The sequence below is a fragment of the Cetorhinus maximus genome, chromosome 16 (genome assembly GCF_964194155.1).
Source record: "Cetorhinus maximus chromosome 16, sCetMax3.hap1.1, whole genome shotgun sequence".
Classification (NCBI taxonomy): domain Eukaryota; kingdom Metazoa; phylum Chordata; class Chondrichthyes; order Lamniformes; family Cetorhinidae; genus Cetorhinus; species Cetorhinus maximus.
In genome coordinates this window covers 66,511,904-66,539,245 of record NC_135894.1, presented here as the reverse complement: position 1 = coordinate 66,539,245, position 27,342 = coordinate 66,511,904, and the positions used below count along the sequence as shown (strand labels likewise).

Sequence of the window (27,342 nt, the reverse complement as noted above, 5' to 3'; positions counted from 1 at the left end):
TACCATGCCTTCACTCCCCTCATCTAAGTCATTGATAAAAATTGTAAAATAGTTGAGGCCCTAGCACAGATCCCTGCGGGGCTCCACTCATCACATCCTGCCAATCAGAAAAAGTATAAAGTACAAAGTATAAATTGAGTGCCAAGGCCCGAATAGATTCCAAACTTGAGGGAGTTTCACAACTTTTTTTTATATATCAGGTCAAGTCAAGGTGCTGGAGTCAGGCCATTTCTACATTATGACTACAGCATCAATGTGAATCCAAAAATGCTTCACGCCAAAGTTGGAAGTGTGAATGCAGTACTAAAACTTGGGGAGGGGATCCAATACTGATCCTTAAGGCATCCCACTCAAAGCAACTGAATAGACACTCTCCATCTTAATGCCAAAATATACCATAAGGTCCTTGCACTTCTTGTTCAGCAGGTTGGAGATGGCAGGGACGGAAGTGGGTGCAATACTTACTAGGCTAACAAGAACGAGATTACTTAATGGTCTAGATTTTGTGATCAGCTGCAAAGCAATGGCACTCGTCGTTGATCTCAAGTAAACCTGCCCAAAAAGATCTCTCAATCTCTGTGCCATGGATTTCACCTTTCCCAATCTTAATTTCACTTTGGTCCCAGCAGCAAAGATCTCCAAGGGTAAGTCTAATGATTGGTAGGTGCCATTTGTTTGCTGGCTACAGTTTATTCTGGCCCATTGTCACTGTGATCTCAATGGTCACACAGTCCAAATAATTGACATGTGATGTCATCCATACTGAAGGTTTACAACATGTGCAAATACTGTACCTCATGAGCAGTGGAACTAAAATCAGTTGTCCAAAGATCTGAAAAATAACCAGAATAATATATAAAATTATAGAACAGATAAAGAGAATCATTAACACAAGACTGAAGGTTTTATTTAAAAACATAAAACAAGCACTCTTAGGTGAGGCACCCCATGGACTAAGTGCAATGCAGACACTTGCTCTGTAATCCACCATGACAACCACAACATACAGTTTGTGGACCCACTATTACATTAATTGTACTGCTTAAATTAAGCTACTATTTTTTTAAGAAATAGTGGCAAATTGAATCCTAAAGATGCTATTCATTAATATTCCAACAAATCCTCACCTGAAAGTCATTTAATATTTGGCAAATCTGGAAAAACACATTTATTACTTTGTACTGCTCCCAAGGCTATGAAAATACTTTACAAATAGATGCCTGATGCAAAACAGGGCATGGTTCCAGGAAATACTATTACCAGACATCTGCTAACGATAGCAATAAGTTTTTTTTTTAAAACGTTGTTTTCAATGTATCAAAGTACTCAAGTAGAAAATAAGAAAATCACACTGCAGATTTTCAAGATTTTAACCACATCTACTGTTGGTAGTGAGAAAAAAATCTGTAACTGGTATGTTTATATCAATTGCAGTCCTCAACAGATTTGCCCTAAAAATCAACAGGAAAGAACAAGAATAGATTTAAATCAGCCAGGTGATCTCAGTAGTTATAACAAGGTAATACAAACCTATTTATTGATCTATCTTTCTCAAATAGGTTATATAAACATAATAGCTTAAAATATATTGCAGAAAGCACAGTCAAAACCAAACTAGTCATTTGAGAAAGCAGATAATCCACCGAGATATTTGTGTCTCTCAAATCATTTTTGATGGGAGAACTCAATTTAATAGCTTTCTTGCTGTCAGAGCAGGAACAAATAACAAGGATTGAGGACCTACTTCTTTACCCTTGACCTCGAGTTGGAGCGACAAATACAAAAAAAAATTACATTAATTTGAAGCAACAGTTGCATTTGGGTTTGGAACAATTGCTCAATCCAGTTGCTGTTCTGTTCTGTTGAAGGGTCATGAGGACTCGAAACGTCATCTATGCTCTCCTCCGCCGATGCTGCCAGACCAGCTGAATTTTTCCAGGTATTCCTGTTTCTCTTTTTGTGCTGGTCCTATTTAACTTAGTCTGGAATTTTTTTTTCATTCAAGGGACATGGGTGTCGCTGGCTAAGTCAGCATTTACTGTCCATCCCTAATTGCCCTGGAGAAGGAGGTGGTGAGTTGCCTTCTTGAACCGCTGCAGTCCATGTAGTGTAGGTACACCCACAGCGCTGTTAGGAAGGGAGTTCCAGGATTTTGACCCAATGACAGTGAAGGAACGGCAATATGTTTCCAAATCAGGTTGGTGAGTGGCTTGGAGGAGAACTTCCAGGTGGTGGTGGATCCTATGCGTCTGCTGCCCTTGTCCTTCCAGATGGTAGCAGTCGTGGATTTGGATGGTGCTGTCTAAGGAACCTTGGTGAGTTCCTGCAGTGCATCTTGTAGATAGTACACACTGCTCCCACTGTGTGTCGATGGTGGAGAGTGTGAATGTTTGTGGATAGGGTGCCAATCATACAGGCTGCTTTGTCCTGGATGGTGTCAAGTTTTTTGAGTGTTGTTGGAGCTGCACTCATCCAGGCAAGTGGGGAGTATTCCATCACACCCCTGACCTGTACCTTGTAGATGGTGGGCAGGCTTTGGGAATCAGGAGGTGAGTTACTCGCTGCAGTATTCCTAGTCTCTGACCTGCTCTTGTAGCCACAGTATTTATATGGCTAGTCTAGTTCAGTTTCTGGTCAATGGTAGCCCCCAGGATGTTGATAGTGAGGGATTCAGTGATGGTAATGCCATTGAACATCAAGGGGTGATGGTTAGATTCTCTCTTGTTGGAGATGGTCATTGCCTGGCACTTTTGTGAGCATGAATGTTACTTGCCACTTATCAGCCCAAGCCTGGATATTGTGCAGGTCCTGCTGCAATTGGACATGGACTGCTTCAGTATCTGAGGAGTCGCGAGTGGTGCTGAACATTGTGCAATCATCAGCGAACATCCCCACTTCTGACCTTATGATGGAAGGAAGGTCATTGATAAAGCAGCTGAAGATGGTTGGGCCTAGGACACTACCCTGAGGTAGTTTTGGAATTGAGGCTAAAATGTAGGGGGCATGCGATTACGGGAAGAAATCAATTGACTGGTCAAGTAGGCAAAAAAGTGGCAAATGGAATTCAATCTGGAGAATTTCAAGGTGTTGCATTTGGGGAAGACAAAAAAGACAAGGTAATACACAATAAATGATAGGACACTGAGAAGTGTGGAGGAACAGAGGCACTTTGGAGTTCACAGATCCCAAAGATGCCAGGATAGGTAGATAAGGTGATTAAGACGACATACAGAATATGTTCCTTTATTAGCTGAGGCATAGAATATAAGAGCAGAGGGATTATGTTAGAACTGTATAAAACACTAATTAGCTCACAGCTATAGGACTTTGTACAGTTCTGTTATCACATTACAGGAAGGATGTTATCATACTAGATAGTGCTTAAAAGAAATTTATGAGGATGTTGCCAGAAATGGAGAATTTTAGCTATGAGGAAAGATTGAATAAATTGGGTTGTTATCTTTGGAACAAAGGAGGCTGAGGGGACTTTTAATTGAGGTGCATAAAATTATGAGGGGCCTATGTAGACCAGATAGGAAGGACCTCCATTTCCTTTAGCAAAGAGGTCAATAACCAGGGGACATAGATTTAAAGTAATTAGTAGAATCATTAGAGAGGAGTTGAGTTTTTTCACTCAGAGGGTGGAGGGGATTTGGAACTCACTAGCTGAAAGGGTAATAGAAGCATCAATTGAAGAAAGCCACATGTGATTAAAGTTTCCACTTTTATTTTGAGTATTATTAATTTCAATCACATTTAAAAATGCTTGGATAGGAATTTGAAGTGCTATAACCTACAGGGTTGCAAACCAACAGCCAGAAAGTGTGATGAGGCCAGATTTTTACCCTGTCACTCCATCTATCTAGATCCATCTGCACTTCCTTATGTTCTCTCCACGACATCTACTGTGGTTGTTATCAAGCACTCTTTGGGTAGCAGTGGCTCTGTGACAAAGTGGATCAGTGAAATGTGCAACTGGAACTCATCCATGAGCCCCTTGTTTAAAGTTACCCACAGCTGGACAATGGAAGTTTGTTGCTGTATTGAAGACATTATTCTCATTATTGAACTATAAATTCAAGGAAACAAAAAATAAATATTTATTACAAATGAAAGGATAAATATTAATTATTTCAGCAACAAATACTGCTTGTTCTGTAATGATCACACTGCCAGAAAAATAAAACTAAACGATCCATCATGAATAATCACTTCCTTCAGGTCAATTGCAATATATTTACTTACCGTGTTTAATAGATGTGTGGATATTTTCAATGCAATGCCAGACAGGTGCATTGCTGGCTGAAAAAAAGTACAGAAAAATGACCAGTGAACAGTTTTGTAAGTTTGTTTTTTTCCATTTCATTCTCAAGATATGATCAAGCAGCCCAGATAATAATCAATGAGTGACAATTGGATCATAACCAGTGTTATTTAGTAACAATCAAATTCTAATTAATTCTATCCATGAGAAAACAGGATTCCAGGCTCTCTTTGCTTCTGGGTTTTGAGTTAGTCTGTTTATTCTGTTGGATTTGTATTAGAGTGAATATAATAACTAACTGAACTGTTTGATCACTCATTTTTGTTCTGTTTTCTTCTTTCTAGCACACATCCGTTTGATAATCAATAAATATGTTTCCCTCATTGTAGCACCACATAGCTCGTCAATCGGCAAGCAACTTGTTTTGCGCTTTATGCCTTTCCTGTTGCGTATGATTCTATGTACACCCTATAATAAATACAAATGAAATATACTTTAAATGGTAAGATCTTAAATAAAGGTTTAAAAAGTAGCAAGCCCTTGATGTACAGAGGTCATTAAAAGTTGGCAGAAAAAATACACAAGGCCATAGAAAGGTAAACAAAATTGTTGATTTAAACTTATACACAACCTTAGGTAAAAACAAAAAACTACTGCGGTTGCTGGAAATCCAAAACAAAAACAGAATTACCTGGAAAAACTCAGCAGGTCTGGCAGCATCGGTGGAGAAGAAAAGAGTCGACGTTTCGGGTCCACACGACCCTTCAACAGAACTGAAGTATAGTTAGGAGAGGGGTGAAATATAAGCTGGTTTAAGGTGGGGGGGTGGGGAGAGAGAAGTTGAGGGAGGGGTGGTTGTAGGGACAAGCAAGCAGTGATAGGAGCAGATAATCAAAAGATGTCACAGACAAAAGGATCAAAGAGGTGTTGAAAATGGTGATATTATCTAAGAAAAGTGCTAATTAAGAATGGATGGCAGGACACTCAAGGTACAGCTCTAGTGGGAGTGGGGTGGAAAGATTGACAAGGTATTAGTTGTAGATTTAAAAATAATGGAAATAGGTGGGAAAAGAAAAATCTATATAAATTATTGAAAACAAAAAAAAAAAGAAAAAAAACAAAACAAAAGGGAGGGGGAGGAAACGGGGTGGGGATGGGGGGGAGGGGGAGTTTAAGATCTAAAGTTGTTGAATTCAATATTCAGCCCGGAAGGCTGTAAAGTGCCTAGTCGGAAGATGAGGTGCTGTTCCTCCAGTTTGCGTTGGGCTTCACTGGAACAATGCAGCAAGCCCAGGACAGACATGTGGGCAAGAGAGCAGGGTGGAGTGTTAAAATGGCAAGCGACAGGGAGGTTTGGGTCTTTCTTGCGGACAGACCGCAGGTGTTCTGCAAAGCGGTCGCCCAGTTTGCGTTTGGTCTCTCCAATGTAGAGGAGACCGCATTGGGAGCAACGAATGCAGTAGACTAAGTTAGGGGAAATGCAAGTGAAATGCTGCTTCACTTGAAAGGAGTGTTTGGGCCCTTGGACGGTGAGGAGAGAGGAAGTGAAGGGACAGGTGTTGCATCTTCTGCGTGGGCATGGGGAGGTGCCATAGGTGAGGGTTGAGGAGTAGGGGGTGATGGAGGAGTGGACCAGGGTGTCCCGGAGGGAACGATCCCTACGGAATGCCACCGGGGGGGTGAAGGGAAGATGTGTTTGGTGGTGGCATCATGCTGGAGTTGGCAAAAATGGCGGAGGATGATCCTTTGAATGCGGAGGCTGGTGGGGTGATAAGTGAGGACAAGGGGGACCCTATCATGTTTCTGGGAGGGAGAAGGCGTGAGAGTGGATGCGCGGAAGATGGGCCAGACACGGTTGAGGGCCCTGTCAACGACCGTGGGTGGAAAACCTCGGTTAAGGAAGAAGGAGGACATGTCAGAGGAACTGTTTTTGAAGGTAGCGTCATCAGAACAGATGCGACGGAGGCGAAGGAACTGAGAGAATGGGATGGAGTCCTTACAGGAAGCGGGGTGTGAGGAGCTGTAGTCGAGGTAGCTGTGGGAGTCGGTAGGCTTGTAATGGATATTGGTGGACAGTCTATCATCAGAAATTGAGACAGAGAGGTCAAGGAAGGGAAGAGGAGTGTCAGAGACGGACCATGTGAAAATGATGGAGGGGTGGAGATTGGAAGCAAAATTAATAAATTTTTCCAGGTCCCGACGAGAGCATGAAGCAGCACCGAAGTAATCATCGATGTACCGGAGAAAGAGTTGTGGGAGGGGGCCGGAGTAGGACTGGAACAAGGAATGTTCCACGTACCCCATAAAGAGACAGGCATAGCTGGGGTCCATGCGGGTACCCATAGCCACACCTTTTATTTGGAGGAAGTGAGAGGAGTTAAAGGAGAAATTGTTCAGTGTGAGAACAAGTTCAGCCAGACGGAGGAGAGTAGTGGTGGATGGGGATTGTTCGGGCCTCTGTTCAAGGAAGAAGCTAAGGGCCCTCAGACCATCCTGGTGGGGGATGGAGGTGTAGAAGGATTGGACATCCATGGTGAAGAGGAAGCGGTTGGGGCCAGGGAACTGGAAATTGTTGATGTGATGTAAGGTGTCTTCGTCTCCGTGCTCACTTCTTTGGGCAGAAGTCCTCTCCCCGTTCAATGGATCCTTTTACCCACCTCCAATATTCTCCCTCCACCTGGACCCCTCCCTCTGGATTCTTACCTTCTCTTGATCTTTTCATTGAGAACTGTCGGCGTGACATTAGCCGTCTCAATTTCTCTGCTCCTCTCACCCATTCTAATCTGTCTCTCTCTGAACTTACTGCACTCCGTTCTCTCAGGTCCAACCCCAACATTGTCATCAAACCCGCTGACAAGGGTGGTGCTGTTGTTGTCTGGCGCACTGACCTCTACCTCGCGGAGGCTGAGCGTCAACTCGCAGACACTTCCTCCTACCTCTCCCTGGACCATGACCCCACCACGGAACATCAAGCCATTGTTTCCAGGACTGTCACTGACCTCATCTCCTCTGGAGATCTTCCTCCCACAGCTTCCAACCTGATAGCCGCCCAACCTCGGACGGCCCGCTTCTACCTCCTACCCAAAATCCACAAATGGAACTGTCCTGGCAGACCGATCGTGTCAGCCTGTTCCTGCCCCACGGAACTCATTTCTCGTTATCTTGACTCCTTTCTCTTTCCCCTTGTCTAGTCCCTTCCCACCTACATCCGTGATTCCTCTGACACCTTACGTCACATCAACAATTTCCAGTTCCCTGGCCCCAACCGCTTCCTCTTCACCATGGATGTCCAATCCCTCTACACCTCCATCCCCCACCAGGATGGTCTGAGGGCCCTTAGCTTCTTCCTTGAACAGAGGCCCGAACAATCCCCATCCACCACTACTCTCCTCCGTCTGGCTGAACTTGTTCTCACACTGAACAATTTCTCCTTTAACTCCTCTCACTTCCTCCAAATAAAAGGTGTGGCTATGGGTACCCGCATGGACCCCAGCTATGCCTGTCTCTTTATGGGGTATGTGGAACATTCCTTTCCTACTCCGGTCCCCTCCCACAACTCTTTCTCCGGTACATCGATGATTACTTCGGTGCTGCTTCATGCTCTCGTCGGGACCTGGAAAAATTTATTAATTTTGCTTCCAATCTCCACCCCTCCATCATTTTCACATGGTCTGTCTCTGACACTCCTCTTCCCTTCCTTGACCTCTCTGTCTCAATTTCTGATGATAAACTGTCCACCAATATCCATTACAAGCCTACCGACTCCCACAGCTACCTCGACTACAGCTGCTCACACCTCGCTTCCTGTAAGGACTCCATCCCATTCTCTCAGTTCCTTCGCCTCCGTCGCATCTGTTCTGATGACGCTACCTTCAAAAACAGTTCCTCTGACATGTCCTCCTTCTTCCTTAACCGAGGTTTTCCACCCACGGTCGTTGACAGGGCCCTCAACCGTGTCCGGCCCATCTCCCGCGCATCCACCCTCACGCCTTCTCCTCCCTCCCAGAAACATGATAGGGTCCCCCTTGTCCTCACTTATCACCCCACCAGCCTCCGCATTCAAAGGATCATCCTCCGCCATTTCCGCCAACTCCAGCATGATGCCACCTCTTCACCCCCCCTGGCGGCATTCCGTAGGGATCGTTCCCACCGGGACACCCTGGTCCACTCCTCCATCACCCCCTTCTCCTCAACCCCCACCTATGGCACTTCCCCATGCCCACGCAGAAGATGCAACACCTGCCCCTTCACTTCCTCTCTCCTCACCGTCCAAGGGCCCAAACACTCCTTTCAAGTGAAGCAGCATTTCACTTGCATTTCCCCTAACTTAGTCTACTGCATTCGTTGCTCCCAATGCGGTCTCCTCTACATTGGAGAGACCAAACGCAAACTGGGCGACCGCTTTGCAGAACACCTGCAGTCTGTCCGCAAGAAAGACCCAAACCTCCCTGTCGCTTGCCATTTTAACACTCCACCCTGCTCTCTTGCCCACATGTCTGTCCTGGGCTTGCTGCATTGTTCCAGTGAAGCCCAACGCAAACTGGAGGAACAGCACCTCATCTTCCGACTAGGCACTTTACAGCCTTCCGGGCTGAATATTGAATTCAACAACTTTAGATCTTAAACTCCCCCTCCCCCCATCCCCACCCCGTTTCCTCCCCCTCCCTTTTGTTATTTTTCTTTTTTTCTGTTTTCAATAATTTATATAGATTTTTCTTTTCCCACCTATTTCCATTATTTTTAAATCTACAACTAATACCTTGTCAATCTTTCCACCCCACCCCCACTAGAGCTGTACCTTGAGTGTCCTGCCATCCATTCTTAATTAGCACTTTTCTTAGATAATATCACCATTTTCAACACCTCTTTGATCCTTTTGTCTGTGACATCTTTTGATTATCTGCTCCTATCACTGCTTGCTTGTCCCTACAACCACCCCGCCCTCAACTTCTCTCCCCCCGCCCTCCACCTTAAACCAGCTTATATTTCACCCCTCTCCTAACTATACTTCAGTTCTGTTGAAGGGTCGTGTGGACCCGAAACGTCGACTCTTTTCTTCTCCACCGATGCTGCCGGACCTGCTGAGTTTTTCCAGGTAATTCTGTTTTTGTTTCATACACAGCCTTAGTTTGCAGTTGTAGCAGTTTAGGGCAACCCAGCATAGGAAAGATATAAAAGCAATGGAAAAGTTGCAGCATAAATTCACTAGGGTGTAATTAGCAATGGAGGGTTAGTTATGAAGAAAGATGTGACAAGTTAGGACTTTTCCACTGGAACAGAGAAGGTTTATGGGTGTTCAGAAAGGTCTTCAAGACACATGAAAGGTTATCATCCACGCAGACCATTTTTTAATATTCCAATGATACATTTCTGGATTATTCTGGGTTGGTAAAATTTGATTGCTGTCAGATTCTAGCCTATGATAGGAAGATTTTTGATTCAACAAAGTAGCCAGGTTTCAGTAGGACTTCACACATGTTGTGCTATGGTGTTTCATTTATTACATGTGCATATGTCACTGGTGTGATGTGTAAAGTATTCCAAGGCTCGACTTTCAGAACCACATTTAATAAGAGAAGCAACTTGAGCCATATTCAAGAATGGGAATGGGTATGGAACCTTAATTGCCAATTCAAAATGTGGGTCACATTGAGCCAAATACTGTATCTTACTATGTGGCTTAATTTGACCCACTTTTTGGGTTGGCAATTAAGATTTCACACCAATTTCTACAGCATTAGGGAACTTGGCTCAAATTGCTTCCCTTCTCAAATTTGATTTAGAAACCTCGCCAGGTCTCATAATTTATGGGCTAGTAACTGGAAATATAAATCGAACCGTCTGCTTTTGTATTCTTATCCCTTTTTATGGCTTCGTCTACATGCTCTGGGGGCGGGGAGATATTGATACTGGAAAAAATCCTAGAAAAACTGAACGTGTCAAAGAAAAGACATTTGGAGACGGGACTATATAATTTTAAAAAGTCAAATTAAAGAAATAATTAAAATAATGAAATGCAAGTAGAAAAATCAAAAAGGAGAGAATGCAAACGTACAAAAAGTTAAAGGTGCTGAATGGAGAGACTGTCCAGCTCCTCTTGACTGGGGCTCTTTCCCCGGCCCGGCTCACTTACCATGTCCTTTACACCGTACCGGAGCGAGCCATCCGCTTTCCCCTTCTCCCGGATCACTGGCTTTGTCCAAGCCCCAGTGCAGCGGTAAAATAAGACAAAATAAAGGACGATCACCAGGAGCACCAACCAGATCAACTCCATAACTGCACAGGAGAAACAAAAGAAAACAGATCTCCAAGGCTGTCCGTGCCCAGATGAACCAGTAAGTCTAAATTCTGATGGATCTGCAGCCCATAACTGACCGAACGCACCCCACTGATCCGTCCCGGGTTTTCCGCCTCCGCAGATTGCACTTGCACCGACTAGTGTCATTAAAAGGGCAGGTCACTAATCCTCATTTAGCCGACTAAAAATCAGTACACAAAAATCAGGCGAGAGAGTGAGGAACGGATACATAGCAGTTTTAACATAAGTTTCCTTTTTTTTAATGTTTTGGGCTTAATTAGTTGTTACCCTGTAAAATGGGTTACTTTTGTTAGGCTATTTGGCTGATGACACTCGGAAAACCCAGTGTCTCCTTAAGGGTTTCAATGAAAAGAGTAGAAGGCGCAAGAAGGAAACAGGTCATTTGGCCCAACCTTGGCATTTACCTACCGAAACAGCAAATAGTCCTAATCACATTTACTCACCATTGTTGCCCCGCACCCTGCCCTGTTCTCAAATCACTTCATTTCCCTTTGCTTCATCGACCTACCTAAATCTAATCTTGATGTGATTTCAGTCAAAATTACAAACCTTGCAAGGGAATTCACCTCAAAACAACGTGCATAAAAGGTTCCCTTGAGTCCTCCGAGAGTCTAACGTTGGCCACTGGTATTTCTCATGTCCATGCTGTCACTCAGTGATATCATCCAAAAGCACAATGTCAGGTTCCATATGTACATGGACATCATGCAGTTCTACCTCACCACCACCACCTGTCTCAATTCCTCCATTGTCCATAAATGGTTACATTCTTTGTCTGATACCCATTACTGGATGAACAGAAATTTCCTCCAACCGGGAAGACTGAAGCCATTGTCTTTGGCCCCCGCCACAAACTCCATTCGCAAGCCACTGACTCCACCCTTCTCCTTGGGAACAGTTTGAGGCTGAACCAGACTGAATGCAACTGAAAAGGTTAAACGATTTTAGTTAGAAGTGTATTTTAGTAAAAAATAAAATGTAAGCAGAAAACAGGAGAGTAGCAGATGTGTTTTAGACAGGATAAGAAATGAGACAGGCAAGCTGGTAAAACAAAGAGCAAGGCCAGGGAGTGGATGCTGAGATCAGAAAGGCCCAGACTCCTGCACAATCAGCAAGATATTGTGCTCTTGCATGGATGAGGACAATGCTTGATGTATGTACACATGGGAAACAAGTAACTGAGACTGGAGAAGCATGTGATTGTAAGTTGACAGGATTAGAATATGTGTTCGTGACTCAAGGTGTATATAAGGAAGGGACACTGTAACATTTTAGAGTTCGGCCTTGGACTGCCTAAGGCCGTCTCTCCCTGTGGACGCTTGAATAATTAATAAGTTATTGTAGCCTATACCTGAGTCTCCTGGTAGTTTGTTGAGGTGAACTACAACAGCAACCATTGTGTCATATCTCCTCAAGATGAGCATCTGACCACATATTCACACCATCACCAAGACCACCCACTTCTACCTCCATATCATCGCTTGACTCCACCCTTCCTTCAGCTCATATGCCAAAACCTTCACCCATTCCTTTGTTACCTCTGGACTTGACTATTCCAATGCACTCCTGGCCGGCTTCCCATCTTCCATCCTATATAAACTTTAATGCAACCAAAATTTTGTTGCCTGTATCCTAATTCACACTAAGTCCCATTCATCATTCAACACTGTGCTCTCTGACATTGGCTTTCCATAAATAATCCCTTGATTTTAAAATTCCCATCCTTGTTTTCAAATCCCTCTATGGCTTCACCCTTCCCTCTTTTGTAATTTCCTTCAGCCCCACAACACTTTGAGATATCTGTACTTCTCCAATTCTAGCCTTTTGAGCACCTCCAAGTTTAATCACTCCACTGTTGGTTGCCGTGCCTTCAAGTTGCCTAGGCCCTTAAGCTCTGCAATACCCTCTATACACCTCTCCACCTCTGTACCTCTCTCCCTTCCTTTAATATACTCCCTAAAACCTACTTCCTTGACTGGGTTTTGGTCATCTGCCGTAACATTTTGTATGTGGCTGTCTGTCAGATTTTGTTTGACAGATCATCTGAAGTGTCTTGGGATGCTTCACTATTGTTAAAAGTGCAACATAAATACACATCATTGTTGTTGTTTATAAAGCTTTTGGTCTTAATTTTTATGGGGACTGGGTGGTAGGAAGAGTATGTGGGAACCTGATAACTGGTGGCAAATCAGACAAAGTGGGGAATGTAAAACAAAAACAGAATTACCTGGAAAAACTCAGCAGGTCTGGCAGCATCGGTGGAGAAGAAAAGAGCTGACATTTCAAGTCCAACATGACCCTTTCAACAAAGTGGGGAATGTGATGGTCCTGTCTACCTTAATAGCAGTTAATGCTTTGGTTGTAGCAAAACTTCCCTATTTTTATACCCCATCCCCTTTGCAATAAAGGCCAGCATTCCATTTGCCTTCCTAACTACTTGTTGTATCTACATGCTAACTTTGTGTGATTTATGTACAAGGCCACCAAGATCCCTCTGTACCACAGCATTCTACAGTCTCTCTTCATTTAAATAATATTCTGCTTTTCTATTCTTCCTGCCAAAGTGGACAACCTCACATTTTCCTACATGATATTCCATCTGCCAAATTTTAGCTGACTCACTTGACCTATCTATATCCTTTGCAAACTCTTTGTATCCTCCTCACAACTTGCTTTCCTACCTATCTTTGTATTGTCAGCAAATTTGGCTACAGTACAGTCAGTCCCTTCATTCAAGTCATTAATATAGATCATTAATAGTTGAGGTCCCAGCACTGAACTCTGTGGCACTCCACTAGTTACAGTTTGCCAAATTGAAAATTATCCATTTATCCTGATTTTGTTTCCTATTACTTAGTAATCCTCTATCCAAGCTAATATATCACTTCAATACCATGAGCTCTTACTTGTGTAAATGCCTTTTAGAAATCCAAGTATACTACACCCACTGGTTCGCCCTTATCCAACCTTCTTGTTACATCCTCAAAGAACTCTAATTTCAACAGTTTTGCAAATTGTCCAAAAAATTACTGTTAGTGAGCTAATGATTTCCTTTATTGAGATTTTTAGAAAATTATTATTTATTCTCCGAATGTGGGTAAAGCTGGCAAGGAAGCATTTATTGTCCATTTGTAGTTGCCCTGAGATAAATAGTGTATTTGCTCTACTACACTGTTATTTCTTTTTCAAACAGATAATTGTTTCACATATATACAAAACTATTAAAATATAATATTATAATGCAACAACACTTTGGGAAGTCAGGTCTGATAAATAAACTGCCTTAATTGGATTTATTGTTGTTTTGCAAGTCACTTTATATAAATTAAGCAAAAAACATCGTCACCTTTTAACTTAGGCTAGAGATTAAAATGCATGTTTCTTTCTCACCTAAAAAGAGAGCAATATGCTTTTTTCCAAATGTTAATTGATTGAGCTCATAAGGACAGCAGTGAGGAAGGATCTTGTCTCAAATGATCAAGAAGTAGAATCAGTATGGGTGGAGATTAGAAATAACAAGAGTCAGAAAACATTGGTGGGACTATTTTACGTGCCCTCTACCTGTACCATTAGCGAGAGCATTGAAAATAAATTGTTGGAGCGTGTAATAAAAGCAATGTAATAATTTTGAGGGACTTTAATCTTCAAATCGACTGGACCAATCAACTTAGCAAGGGTGGTTCAGAAGATGAGTTTATAGTATGCCTACATGACAGTTTCCTGGAGCAATATGTTGTGGAACCAGCTAGGGATGAAGCTATTTTAGATATAGTATTTTGTATTGATGCAGGGCTAATTAGTGATCTTTTACAAGATCCACTGAGAACTAGTGATCATAATGAAATTAAATATCATGTTAAGTTTGAAAGCAACATACTTCAATCACAAACAAGAATTTTAAACTTAAATAAAGCCAATTGTATAGGTACGAGGAGAAAACTGGCTAAGGACCATCATAAAGTTAATAAGAAGGAAGGAATAAGCTATGAGAGTAAACTAGCCAGAAATATAAAAACGTGTTGTGAAAACAGTAGGTTAAGTGAGTGGGCAACAAGTTGGCTGATGGAGTATAATGTGGGTAAGGGTGAGGTTATTCACTTTGGTCGTAAGAATAGAAAAGCAGAATATCTTTTAAAAGGCATGCAACTTATAAATGTTGATGTTCAGAGAGACTTGGGTGTGCTCATACAAGGTTCACAGAAAGTTAGCATGCAAGTACATCAAGCAATTATGAAGGTAAATGGCATATTGGCCTTTATTGCAAGTGGACTGGGGTACAAGAATAAAGATGTCTTGCTACAATTGCACAGGATTCTGGTGAGACCACACCTGAAGTACTGTGAGCAGTTTTGGTCTCCACATTTAAGAAAGGATATACTTGCATTGGAGGCAGTACAGAGAAAGGTCACTAGATTGGTCCCTGTGAATGAGATGGTTGTCCAATAATGAGTGGCTAAGAAGATCAGCGCTATATTCTCTGGTATTTAAAAGAATGAGAAGTTATCTCATTGAAACACAGGATTCTGAAGGGGCTTGACTGGGTAGTCACTGAGAGGTTGTTTGTGCTGACTGGGGAATCTAAAACATAGAGGCTCCGTCTCAGTTACGGGGCTGATCATTTAGAACTGAGCTGAGGAGATATTTCTTCATTCTTTGGAATTCCCTACCCCAGAGGGTTGTAGATGTTTCATTGTTGAATGTACTTAAGGCTGGGATAGACAAATTTTTGGTCTCTCAGGGAATTAAGGGATATGGGGAATAGATGGGAAAATTGAGTTGAAACCCAGGATCAGCCATGATTGTATTGAATGGAGGGGCAGGCTTGACAGGCCATATGGTCTGCTCCTACTCCTATGTCTTGTGTTCTTGTATTCTTAACTTTAGATTTGATAAGCTTCCCTGTATTCCCCCACAGCATCAGGTAATAACTTATGTTAACTAATAGCATGGACTGAAGCAGTCCTATTGCAATGAAACCTGGACAACATTCAGGCTTGGGCAGATAAGGGGTAAGTAACATTCACACCACACAAATGCCAGGCAATGACCATCTTCAACAAGATAGAATCCAGGCCATCAAGTCCTGGGGACTTGTCACCCTTTAATCCCAATAATTTGCTCAGTACTTTTTCTCTAGTGATGGTGATTGTTCTGAGTTCCTCCTTCTCTATATCCTCTGCACTACCTGTTACTATTGGGGTGGCACTAGTGTCCTCCACTGTGAAAACTGAGGCAAAATATTGATTAAGCATCTCTGCCATTTCTACGTTCCCCACTATTAACTCCCCAGTCTTGTTTGCCAAGGGACCAACATTCACTTTAGCTACTCTCTTTCCTTTTATATACTTGTACAAGCTTTTGCTATCAGTTTTTACATTTTGCACTAGTTTTCTTTCATAATTTACCTTTGCTCTTTTTATTATTTTTTTAGTAACCCTTTGTTGATCTTTAAAAGTTTCCCAGTCTTCCAGCCTGCCACTGACCTTTGCAATTTGGTATGCCTTAGTTTTTGCCTTTAAGTTATCTTTAACTTCCTTGCTTAGCCATGGATGCTTTTTCCCCCTCTTACCATCTTTCTTCCTCATTGGGATATATTTTACTTGGGAGGAATTGAATATCTCCTCAAATATCTGCCACTGTTCATCAACTGTCCTACCTTTCTGCCCAGTCCACTCGGGCCAAATCTGCCCTCATACCTATGTAGTTACCTTTGTTTAACTCCAGAACATTAGTGTGGGACTCAAGTTTCTTGCTCTCAAACTGAACTTGAAATTCTATCATGCTATGATCACTCTTCCCTAGAGGATCCTTTATTATGAGATCATTAATTAATCCCATCTCATTACACAAAACCAAATCCAGAATAGTCTGCTCCCTGGTTGGTTCCACAACATATTGCTCCAAGAAACAATCTCAAGGCATCTTGAAGAATATTAAGGTGGATAAGTCCCCAGGGCCAGATGGGATCTACCCCAGAGTACTGAGGGAGGCAAGGGAGGAGATTGCTGGGGCCTTGACAGAAATATTTGTATCCTCACTGGCTACGGGTGAGGTCCCAGAGGATTGGAGAATGGCCAATGTTGTTCCATTGTTTAAGAAGGGTAGCAGGGATAATCCAGGAAATTACAGGCCGGTGAGCCTTACGTCATGGTAGGGAAGTTATTGGAGAAGATTCTTCATGACAGGATTTACTACCATTTGGAAGCAAATGGGCATATTAGTGAGAGGCAGCATGGTTTTGTGAAGGGGAGGTTGTGTCTCACTAACTCGATCGAGTTTGTCGAGGAAGTGACAAAGATGATCGACGATGGAAGGGCAGTGGATGTTATATACATGGATTTCAGTAAGGCCTTTGACAAGGTCCCTCATGGCAGACTGGTACAGAAGGTAAAGTCGCATGGGATCAGAGGTGAGCTGGCAGGATGGATACAGAATTGGCTTGGTCATAGAAGACAGAGGGTAGCAGTGGAAGGGTGCTTTTCTGAATGGAGAGCTGTGACTAGTGGAGATCCGCAGGGATCAGTGCTGGGACCTTTGCTGTTTGTGGTATACATAAATGATTTGGAGGAAAATGTAACTGGACTAATTAGTAAGTTTGCAGATGACACTAAGGTTGGAGGAGTTGCAGACAGTATAGAGGATTGTCAAAGGATACAACGGGATATAGATCGGTTGGAGACTTGGGCGGAGAAATGGCAGATGGAGTTTAATCCGGACAAATGCGAGGTAATGCATTTTGGAAGGTCTGATACAGGCAGGAGTTATACAGTAAATGGCAGAATCCTTAAGTGCATCGACAGGCAGAGGGATCTGGGTGTACAGGTCTACAGGTCACTGAAAGTGGCAACGCAGGTGGATAAGGTAGTCAGGAAGGCAAATGGTATGCTTGCCTTCATTGGCAGGGGTATTGAGTATAAAAGCTGGGAAGTCATGCTGCAGATCTATAGAACCTTGGTTAGGCCACACTTGCAATATTGCATGCAATTCTGGTCACCACATTACCAGAAGGATATGAAGGCTTTGGAGAGGGTGCAGAGGAGGTTTACCAGGATGCTGCCTGGTCTGGAGGTTATTAGCAATAAGGAGAGGTTGGAGAAACTCGGATTGTTCTCATTAGAGCAACGGACATTGAGGGGCGACTTGATAGAAAGAAGTTTACAAAATTATGAGTGGCATGGACAGAGTAGATAGTCAGAAGCTTTTTCCCAGGGTGGAAGAGTCAATTACTAGGGGACATAGATTTAAGGTGAAAGGAGAAAACTATAAAGGAGATGTGCGGGGTAAGTTTTTTACGCAGAGGGTAGTGAGTGTCTGGAATTCGCTGCCAGAGGAGGTGGTGGAAGCAGGTGTGATAGTGGTGTTTAAGAGGCAGCTTGACAAACACATGAATAGGATGGGAATAGAGGGATACGGACCCCGGAAGTGCAAAATGTTTTAGTTGATGGGCAATATGATCGGCTCAGGCTTGGAGGGCCGAAGAGCCCGTTCCTGTGCTGTACTTTTCTTTGTTCTTTGTTCTTTGTTAATCTCCCCTTGGCATTCAATGGCATTACCGTCGCTGAATCCCCCTACTATCAAAATCCTGGGTTTTACCATTGACCAGAAACTGAACTGACCAGCCATATAAATACTGTAGCTAGGAGAACAAGTCAGAGGCTGGCAATTCTGCAGAGGGTAACTCATCTCCTGACTCTCCAAAGCCTGTCCACCATCTACAAGGTACCAGTCAGGAGTGTGATGGAATACTCCCCACTTGCCTGGATGAATGCGGCTCAAACAACACTCAAGAAGCTCGACACTATCCAGGACAAAGCAACCCGTTTGATTAGCACTCCATCCACCACCTTCAACATTCATCCCCTCCACCACCGACGCACAGTGGCAGCAGTATGTACCATCTGAAATATGCATTGTAGCAACTCATTAAGGCTCCTTTGACAGCACCTTCCAAACCCATGACCTCTCCTACCTAAAAGGACAAGTTCCCCTTCACGCTACAAACCTCACTTGGAGCTATATATCCATTCCTGTCGCCGGGTCAAAAAACTTGGAACTCCCTTCCTAACAAATGTCTGTACCTACACCACATGGACTGCAGCAGCTCAAGAAGGTGGCTTACCGCCACCTTCTCAATGGTAATTAGGGATGGGCAATAAATGCTGGCCTAGCCAACGATGCCCACATCCCTGTGAAAGAATGAAGAAAGCATACTTTAACACCAAACAGCTGGCAATCCAAATTAAAATAAAAACTGCAAATCTGAAAAAATATATATAGCAGGACAGTCAGCTCCTTGAGCAAATAAAGCTTCATGTTTTGGACAGAAGTCTTTTTGAGGAGAAATGTTCCAAGGAAGGATTCTGTCTGAAACATTAACCTATATTTTCCCTCCAGCAGCATCAGAGTGAGACTAGTGGCGTAGCAGTTGTGAATTTTTTGCTTGTGAACTGCTAATATACACTGGGCAACTCAGTGAATATGAGGTGCAGCAGCAGCCAGGATCAGCTTATAGGGGAGGAAGTGAGAGGTTCCTGTTGCAAAAGGATCTGGAGATTTCAAATATATTTCTGAAGATGGGAAATGCTTTTAAAGGGTGATTTTTTTACACTTCCCCTTATATACTGCAGTAGTTGCTTCTCATGTTTCTGCTAAAGTCAGGCCACTGCAAATTTTTACATCTCCCCACCACCTCTCTATTAGCAGTTAGGGCTTCTCAGGAATAGCAATGGCATTCCCAATAGGCATAGACCAGTGAACCATTACCATGGAAGAGTAAGAGCACCACAAGTTGGAGCAAAAGAGACCCAGGCATTGTTTATTGAAAGAGATATCACAGCACTTGTTATCACTGGAGTCTTCTTTTCTGTGGAACAAAGTCTCTACCATTGAGACTTACCTTATTCTCCCTTACTTTTAAATAAAGGGATACTCCCTCAACTTATTCTGTATCTGCAGGCTATTCATCAGTTGAGTGAATAAATCAGCACCAAAGAGTACCCTTTCCTGTATGACTGACCTTCATGAATAACAAATGCCATTTTTGTGCACAGTTTATTTCAATGTAATAGTTACAAAGTGCAAACAGTCAGCCTATTCTTTTCTAACACCGTATTTGCCCTGGGTGCCGACAGTTACCTTTCCGTCAGCTATTCTAGTGCACCTTCTAAGATTTACTTGAGAACGTGGAGCATGGGAAATGACTGAGCAGAAGCATCACTGACCCTCATTTCATGTCACTTTGCGTTAGACAGTTTGGTGTTGCTTCATATGCGTTGCTGTCCTGAGAGACAGCATTATTGTGCAGCTGTGATTCCCTGTATGCCGTTTGGTCTTCATGATTTTCTACTTCCTCCTGTGCTGCTCTTTGCTGCAGTGGATCTGTAGGACAGAAGGCTGAAACTAAGGATGGCAAACATTACCCCTTGGGAGTAAGCAGAGACAGCAGTGGGCAGAAGGTTATGTCTGTTTAGTGCTTAGATTTGCGGACAATAGTACAGGTACTCAGTCAGTAACCTGACCCTGGGAGGATGCCTCAACCTCTCATCACCCAGGACAAGAGCTGTACTTTTTTCCATGAGCTGTATGGCCTTTGACTTGAAGGGCAATGTATTTAATGTTGGGAAGAGACCGTCTGGTGCTCTGCTTAATGGGAGCATTGTATGCAAATTTAGTCTGCAAGAAAATAGAGTAATGAAGGTTGGGAGTGTATGTCAATTCTCATGGGAGTGCTGAAGTAAGAGATGTGGGGATATAAGCTTGTTAAACTGGAGGAAGGGGTTTCAGGGTCATAAATGTACATAATTGCTGTGTAACAATAGTTCAAGATGCCAAATTAGAGTGCTCCATTATCAGTGGAAGTGTTGCTTTAAGAGGGTAAACTCTGCGCTGGTTCTCAGGGTGGGCAAGGAGAAAAAGAAAAATTGGTTTGCTAAGGCAGAAATTATAGAAATGGTTTTAAAAGAAGCAGCCAGTTTGTTTCTCAACCCTAGTGTCCTTTATATGTCCTTCAGTGTTTTCTTGTCCAACCTGCAAATTTAATTTTGGTTTGTCTTTCTTGAAAGCCATTTTTAAAGGAGAGAGGGAGGCTCATGTATGCACAGACAGAAAAGTCCATTTCAATGGAGATTCCAAAATTAATATCATTTCTGCTTGAGTCTAAAGAAGAAACCTGATCAAAGAATACACAAGTGAACAGTGTGCAAAAAATTCAAGCGCTACAAGATGTTTTGATTCTTATCAACAGCTATTTATCAAGAAATATGTATTTAATATATAGATATATAATTACCAGTTTTACACATTTGATGTTTACAATACAATTTGCATTTAACATAATGTTAAAAAATTTTTGTTACAAAGTCATTACATGTTGTTGTTACAGTTCCTTGAAGTCCAAGGTTCAAATATCAATGCAAGGTAACAGTTTCATCATCTCAGCTGCCAATCTTGGTTACAGCTTCACATGGCTCTAAATTCTCAATCTTACTTGCTTTTTCTCTAGCTAACTTGATAATGTAAGAACCACAATTTCACTATCTGGTCACATATTTCAAATGCATGTCATCCAATCAGATAGGATAAATGTAATTCAGTTATCTGGCTGTTTACTTCATCCTCCAACTTAGCTCATCTAATTGTGGTGCCCATTGTAATTTATTCTGTTACACAGTACAGATCAGAAAATGTCAATCTTAAGAAACATAAATAAAAAGAACAGGCATTGCAAGTGATATAAACTCTAGTTGAAAGTGATGGACTAATTTCAATTTGTTTATATTTGTTACTGCTGCCTCACCAATCTTACAAATGTCACACTGTTCCATTAACATTGTCTCATTGATGTCATATCCTTCCATCATGAAAGCTTCATTAATGTTAAACTGCTTTATTGCCGCTGCCTCATCAATCTCACATTATACCATTACCATTGTCACACTGCTTTAGTATTGGACTCGCATTGAAGGAATACCGCTGTTACCCTTGTAATGTTCTGCTGCTCAATCATCACTGTCATTAGCTGCTATTCTGTTTCACCTTCTGTTTTTTTCAATGTTAGATTGTTTTATTCTCACTGAAAAACTTTTGTATCACCACTGTCTCATCAACATAATACATTAGACTGCTACTAAGCAATGATTTATTATTGTTATTATCCATCATATGTTTTTTTCTTTTTAGGCAGTCCCTCGGGATTGAGGATGACTTGATTCCACTCCAGTTTGATTGGTTCGAGATGGTTGATAATTTCAACACATGGGGCAGAATTTTGCCGTCGGCGAGCAGGGAGCGACATTGGGGGAACCCCCGACGTCATCCCGCCCCATTTAAATTTTCAGGAAGGCGGGGACACAGCAAAATCAGCTGCGTGCCCACCGACCTGCCAGTGGCCAATTGAGGCTATTGACAGGATCAATTATACAATTAAAGGACCTGCCCGTCCAACCTTAAGGTTGGAGAGCAGGCCAGGAGCCCCGGCGGGCAATAGAAAAAACATGAAACCTCATCCACTGGCAGGATGAGGTTTCATGTAGGGTTTAAAAATGTTTAATAAACTTATTATGTAAATTATGAACATGTCCCATCTCATGTGACATTGTCGCATGAGGGGGACATGTTAAGGATTTTTTTTCCTCTTTTTAATATTTTTAAAAGTGTCAGCGATCTCCCTGAGGCAGCACTTAGCCTCAGGGAGATGTGCGCTCTTTCGTGCGCATTTGGGGAATCCCCCCCCTGCCCGCACAGGAAACACAAAGTGCTTCCCGCCGGGCGTCACGCTGGGCGGCCCTTAATTGGCCTGTCCATGTAAAATGGTGGCGGGGCCCGCTTCTCTGGCGGGGATCGTCTCCCCATCCACCGGAGATTGAGTCGGGCCTGGCTGCCCGACAGGCAGAAAATTCTGCCCATGGTCTGCAGACTCTGCCACGTGCGGAGCATGCGGTACTTGAAGGGTTGGGTAGATGGGTTGTTTGGAGGTCAGTGTGCTCCTTCCGATGCCTTGCCTTTGCCTCTGCATGTTCCTGATGAAGTCTCTCAATGTCTTCAGTGCCTCCCTGAATCAGCATTCTCCATTTGGTTTATCATAAACCAGGGTCACCCATGAATCAGCTGGAATGTTTGACCTCTTCTGGGTGTCTCCTGCCATGACCGAGTTCCGAGTAGAGCAATTGCTTTGGGAATCTGGTGTCAGGTATACAGACAACATGTCCTGCCCAGCAGAACTGGTTTAGAGCATTTAGTGCCTCCATGCTGTGCAGATTGGCTTGGAAAAGGACCTTACTGCTGGACCACCTTTCTTGCCAATGGATTTGGAGGATCTTGCAAAGGCATTGCTGGTGGTATTTCTCCAGTGCTTTGAGGTGCCTTCTCTAGGTTGGCCAAGTCTCTGAACCAACCAATGACAGTACCTGTCCTTTTTCAACCTCACAAAAGCCTTTGACTCTGTCAACCACGAAGTCTAATGGAGTATCCTCCTCAACTTTGGCTGCCCTCAGAAATTTGTCCATCCTCCACCTACTTCACAATGAAGTGGAAGCTGTGATCCTCACCAATGGAAACCCACAAACCCCATCTCACTGAAAACTGTAGTCAAACAAGACTGTGACATCACACCAACTCTCGTCTCCATTTTCTTTGCTGCAATACTGCACCTCACCTCTGGCAAATTACTCCCAGGCATGAAGATAATCTACAGAACAGATGGGAAACTGTTCATATATTTCTACTGCACACCTCTCACCATGATGTTTTATTCATAAGCTCTTTTATATTTTATTCTTTTTTCATTTTCTCTCCTCCTTACTTGATGTCACTGTCTGTTGATTATAGGCTTTTAACCTGAGTTTTATTTTGCTATCATCGGTATTAAATTACAGCACTACCACACATTTTCTTACAAATTCTTTAACTTTCTATTATTAATGCTCCAATGTATGACATAATGCCCCGTTTTCACTATTACCCATTGATACTGCTATTCATATAATCATAACATCAAATGCTGACCACAGTATCACATTACCATCTAAGTACCAGTAAGTTAAAAACAGCATTGGCCTGAATACTGGAGCTGAAAGATAATTTGATACATGCAACAGTATAGGGCTTACCTTACCAAACTTCAGTACTATGCACTACATTTAGATGCCTTTCAATTCCTAGAAACAGAAGATGGCTATCAACTGCAGAAAGCTCATTCTTTTTGAAACATCAGTGTCATCTATCAGTAGGTACTTCTGTCCTTTCTCTCTCCAGAAACAGACCTAATTGTCTCTTGGACCACTAAATGCTTTCCACTACAATGACCTTCCTTGGTAACTTACTCCACAACTCTATTACCCTGAAGATGAAAAAGTTCTTTCTTCTTATTCCTATCTCCCTAATTATTTAACTTATGCCATCTGGTATATGAACCCATTTCTCTTCATCACGATGGAGACTTCAATCCGATCTTATAAAAGTTTTCCATTTACAAGAAAACAAGTCCAATCTCTGTGGCTTCTCCTCATAACTTAACTCCTTGAAATCCATGGTCAACTTTGTTGCTTTCTACTCTTCCAACAATAATATCCATACTGTAATATTAAACTACAATGTAATCAAACATGTGTAACACTATGACAATAACTATGGAGATGCAATGTGATAACATATTACCACTAGTGACATTGTTTGCTTCTTGAGCCATATTACTACTTAATATAATGGACCTCATGTCTGATGAAATTTAGCAACTGCCACAAGTTTCCATATGATTGTCGTAACGGTCATGTTAATGCAAAATAAACAATCTGTGTAAGCAGCAGTGCTGTTGCATAGGGGTAACTCATTTTTGTAACTGTGAATATCGTTGAAGGATTTTGAAAGGTTCTTTGTGTTTCAGCAACATTTTCAACAGTGTTTTTGACAGTTCATCACTCATTCTCTAATTACTTGGGTTTGCTTAAATATATTTCAGTTGGATGACCAGCCATGATCACAATGAATGGCGGAGCAGGCTCGAAGGGCTGAATGGCCTACTCCTGCCCCTATTTTCTATTGACCCAGTATATCATCTTGAAAACATACAGAAGTTTGCACAATCACAACTTTAATGATCTTTCAAGTACACACGACTCTTTAGTTTTTATTGTATGGCAACTGTTGAAAGAATAAAGCTGTTAAATTGTGGATCCATTGGCCATTCTGTTTTACCTGGTTGTTTTCTTTCTGATTTTCTAACTGTAGCTTATTCTTTTCCATTTCTAGGCTTGCATTCGTATTTTTTAATCATGTGTATCTCATTATTATAGAAAATCCAGGAACTGGCCTGCCATGACAAAGTAATTCTCCTAAAGTACCTCTCAGTTTTGGCAATATTTCAATGTTCTGAATTGCCATTTGGGTAGTTTTCTAGGTATAATATTGAGTTTTAAATTTTGATACAGACAGCAACAGCATAACTTACATTTTTCACCAACAGCAATTCACAAAAGTGCTGGGACTATCTGAAAATATTACACTGTTATGAATTTATAGCATTATCTACAATGGTGCCATCAACAAGGTTTCTTGAATTTATTGAAGTGTTGGAGGACATTTCTTCAGTATTTTTGGCATATTCTTTGCTACCATCCAATGACTCAAGAGTTCCTGATCCATTGTTTCCCATTACCTTGCACCGTGTGTCATTTCCTGTATCGCAGTTCTGAAGAGGTATCAAAGCATTGTGTTTCATCAAAAAATCATCACTATATTTGGCTTCCATTGAATTTCTCCTCCTCATGTTCCTGCTAACAGTTGCATATCTTCCGGTTTCCTCGAAACTTAGGGATAGGGTGACAGTTCCACTGCCAAAACTGACCTTCTGTTTGCTGCACCTCTGCATCTCCATGGTGATTGGTTCATCATGGACGCTCCTGCTGCAGATTGAAGATGATGGAGAAGAGACAGTTGAACCACCTATACTATTGGACCTCTTACGAGATAAGGTGCTGCGCCGCAAAGTTGCCCTGGCTGCCACTTTAAAAGCATGGGCAGCTGTACTGCATCTTACTTCTTCAATGGTATTTCTTGATGGTTTAAACAAAATTATATAGCACTTGTTAAAATAAATGCATCCAAGCAATCCAAAACTTGATGCAAGTATGGCAATGACTTCTACAGCTGAAACAAATTTCCCATAAGTGCTGACATAAGCAGGAATGAATGAGATCCAGACGATGAAAAATATCAGCATACTGAAGGTAATAAATTTGGCCTCATTGAAGTTCTCTGGGAGTTTGCGAGACTTAAAGGCAAAAAAGAAGCAAATGGCAGCAAGGAGGCATGTGTAACCAATGAGAAAACCAAGTGCCATCAAGGAACCTTCATCACACGTAATAAAAATGATTTCATCTTCTAGTTCATGGTTTCTGTAGCTGGAAGGGGGTGCTGTATAAAGCCAGATGACACAAGTGACTATTTGGACAAGAATACAGAGGAAAACCAGTAGGAATTGCAAATTGAGGCCCACCCACTTTCGATGGAGGCTGGTTGGGATCTTGGCCTCGAAGACTAATAGTACGCGATTCGTTTTCACCAGAATGCAAGAAATACACAGCACAAAGCTGATTCCAAATGCAGGCTGACGCAATCTACAAGTCCAATCTCTTGGTTCTCCAATAAAGATCAATGAGCTGGAGAAGCAGCAGATTAAGGAGAAGAGGAGCAGATAGGAGAGTTCTCTGTTAGTGGCTTTCACAATCGGAGTATTTCTGAATTTAATGAATACACCCAAAACAAAGGAAGTCATCAGTATCCCTAGAATGGCAAAAATTGTCAGAGCAATTCCAAAAGGTTCAGTCCATGATAGGTATTCAATCTCCTTGGCTATGCATGATGTATGATTCTCATTTGACCAAAAATCATTGGGACACTTTGTGCATGCACTTGCATCTAAAGGAGAAAAGCATAGCAAACAATGATTCAAGTATAGTCAGTTATTTCTTTGGTACAAATAGGCCTTCAAAGCATTAACTCTTTACTCAGTGATAGTGGATAGTCATTCCATATTGTCTTACTTCCAGCCGACAATGTTATTGCCACCATATCCTACCTATTACTACTAGGAGTAAGTTTTGTTACCCCTTAGCTGGGTTTTAACGTTGACTAATATTTTATTGTTAAATTTTCAACATATGATGCAGTTCGTTCACTAACAATTTATTTGCATTTCAAAGTATCAGTCACCTCCTCCCCACTACTCACATCCTAACCTGTATTAAGTTCTGTTTAGTTATCATGCCTGTCCTCAACAATCCTCAATAGCTCTGCATCCCAGTGTATTTATTACAAATTAAACATCTTTATTTACAAATCTTTGCAAGGCATCACTTCATGCTGGTTTTATGTCCCAGTTTGCATCCTTTACTCTTCTCATCCTGGTCATCTGAGCTTTCTGTCATCCCTATATTTCAATATTGCTGGCAGAACCTTCAGCTATTGTGCTGTATCCTGAAATTCATTCTTCAAAGCCTTCGGTCTTACTGCATCTCTCCCCATCTTCAAATAACTTGTTTAGGATCCAAATTTATACACTTAAGCAGCCTTGCATCCACTTCAGGCTGACAAGTTGCTCACCCTGCATTAATATGACATTAGATGGGCCTTAGGCATTGATGGGCCAGCCAAGGTGTCACTTCCCAATTTACAACGGTTGGCTTCCCATTTTTCAGGTGCAGCTGAGTTGAATTTCTCCCTTTATATATGTTGGCCCCTAAAAACAAATAGTTTTGTAAAGGCA

At 42.1% G+C, this 27,342-nt stretch overlaps 2 protein-coding genes across 2 annotated transcripts in view; both read right to left on the bottom strand.

Annotated features, from left to right (window-relative positions):
- Positions 1-10,681, bottom strand: part of LOC144691652 (uncharacterized) — a 75,027-nt gene extending 64,346 nt beyond the window's left edge. Inside the window, exons 1-3 of the mRNA XM_078559956.1 lie at positions 10,398-10,681; positions 4,246-4,302; positions 795-832 (exon numbers count right to left, since the gene is read on the bottom strand). Coding sequence (XP_078416082.1) covers positions 795-832; positions 4,246-4,302; positions 10,398-10,538 — 236 coding nt within the window. The 5' untranslated portion in view covers positions 10,539-10,681. The remainder of the gene's footprint in view (positions 1-794; positions 833-4,245; positions 4,303-10,397) is intronic.
- Positions 10,682-22,372: 11,691 nt separating this feature from the next.
- Positions 22,373-27,342, bottom strand: part of LOC144691647 (extracellular calcium-sensing receptor-like) — a 77,231-nt gene continuing 72,261 nt past the window's right edge. The window contains 2 exon segments of the mRNA XM_078559950.1: positions 22,373-25,172; positions 25,174-26,495. Coding sequence (XP_078416076.1) covers positions 25,137-25,172; positions 25,174-26,495 — 1,358 coding nt within the window. The 3' untranslated portion in view covers positions 22,373-25,136.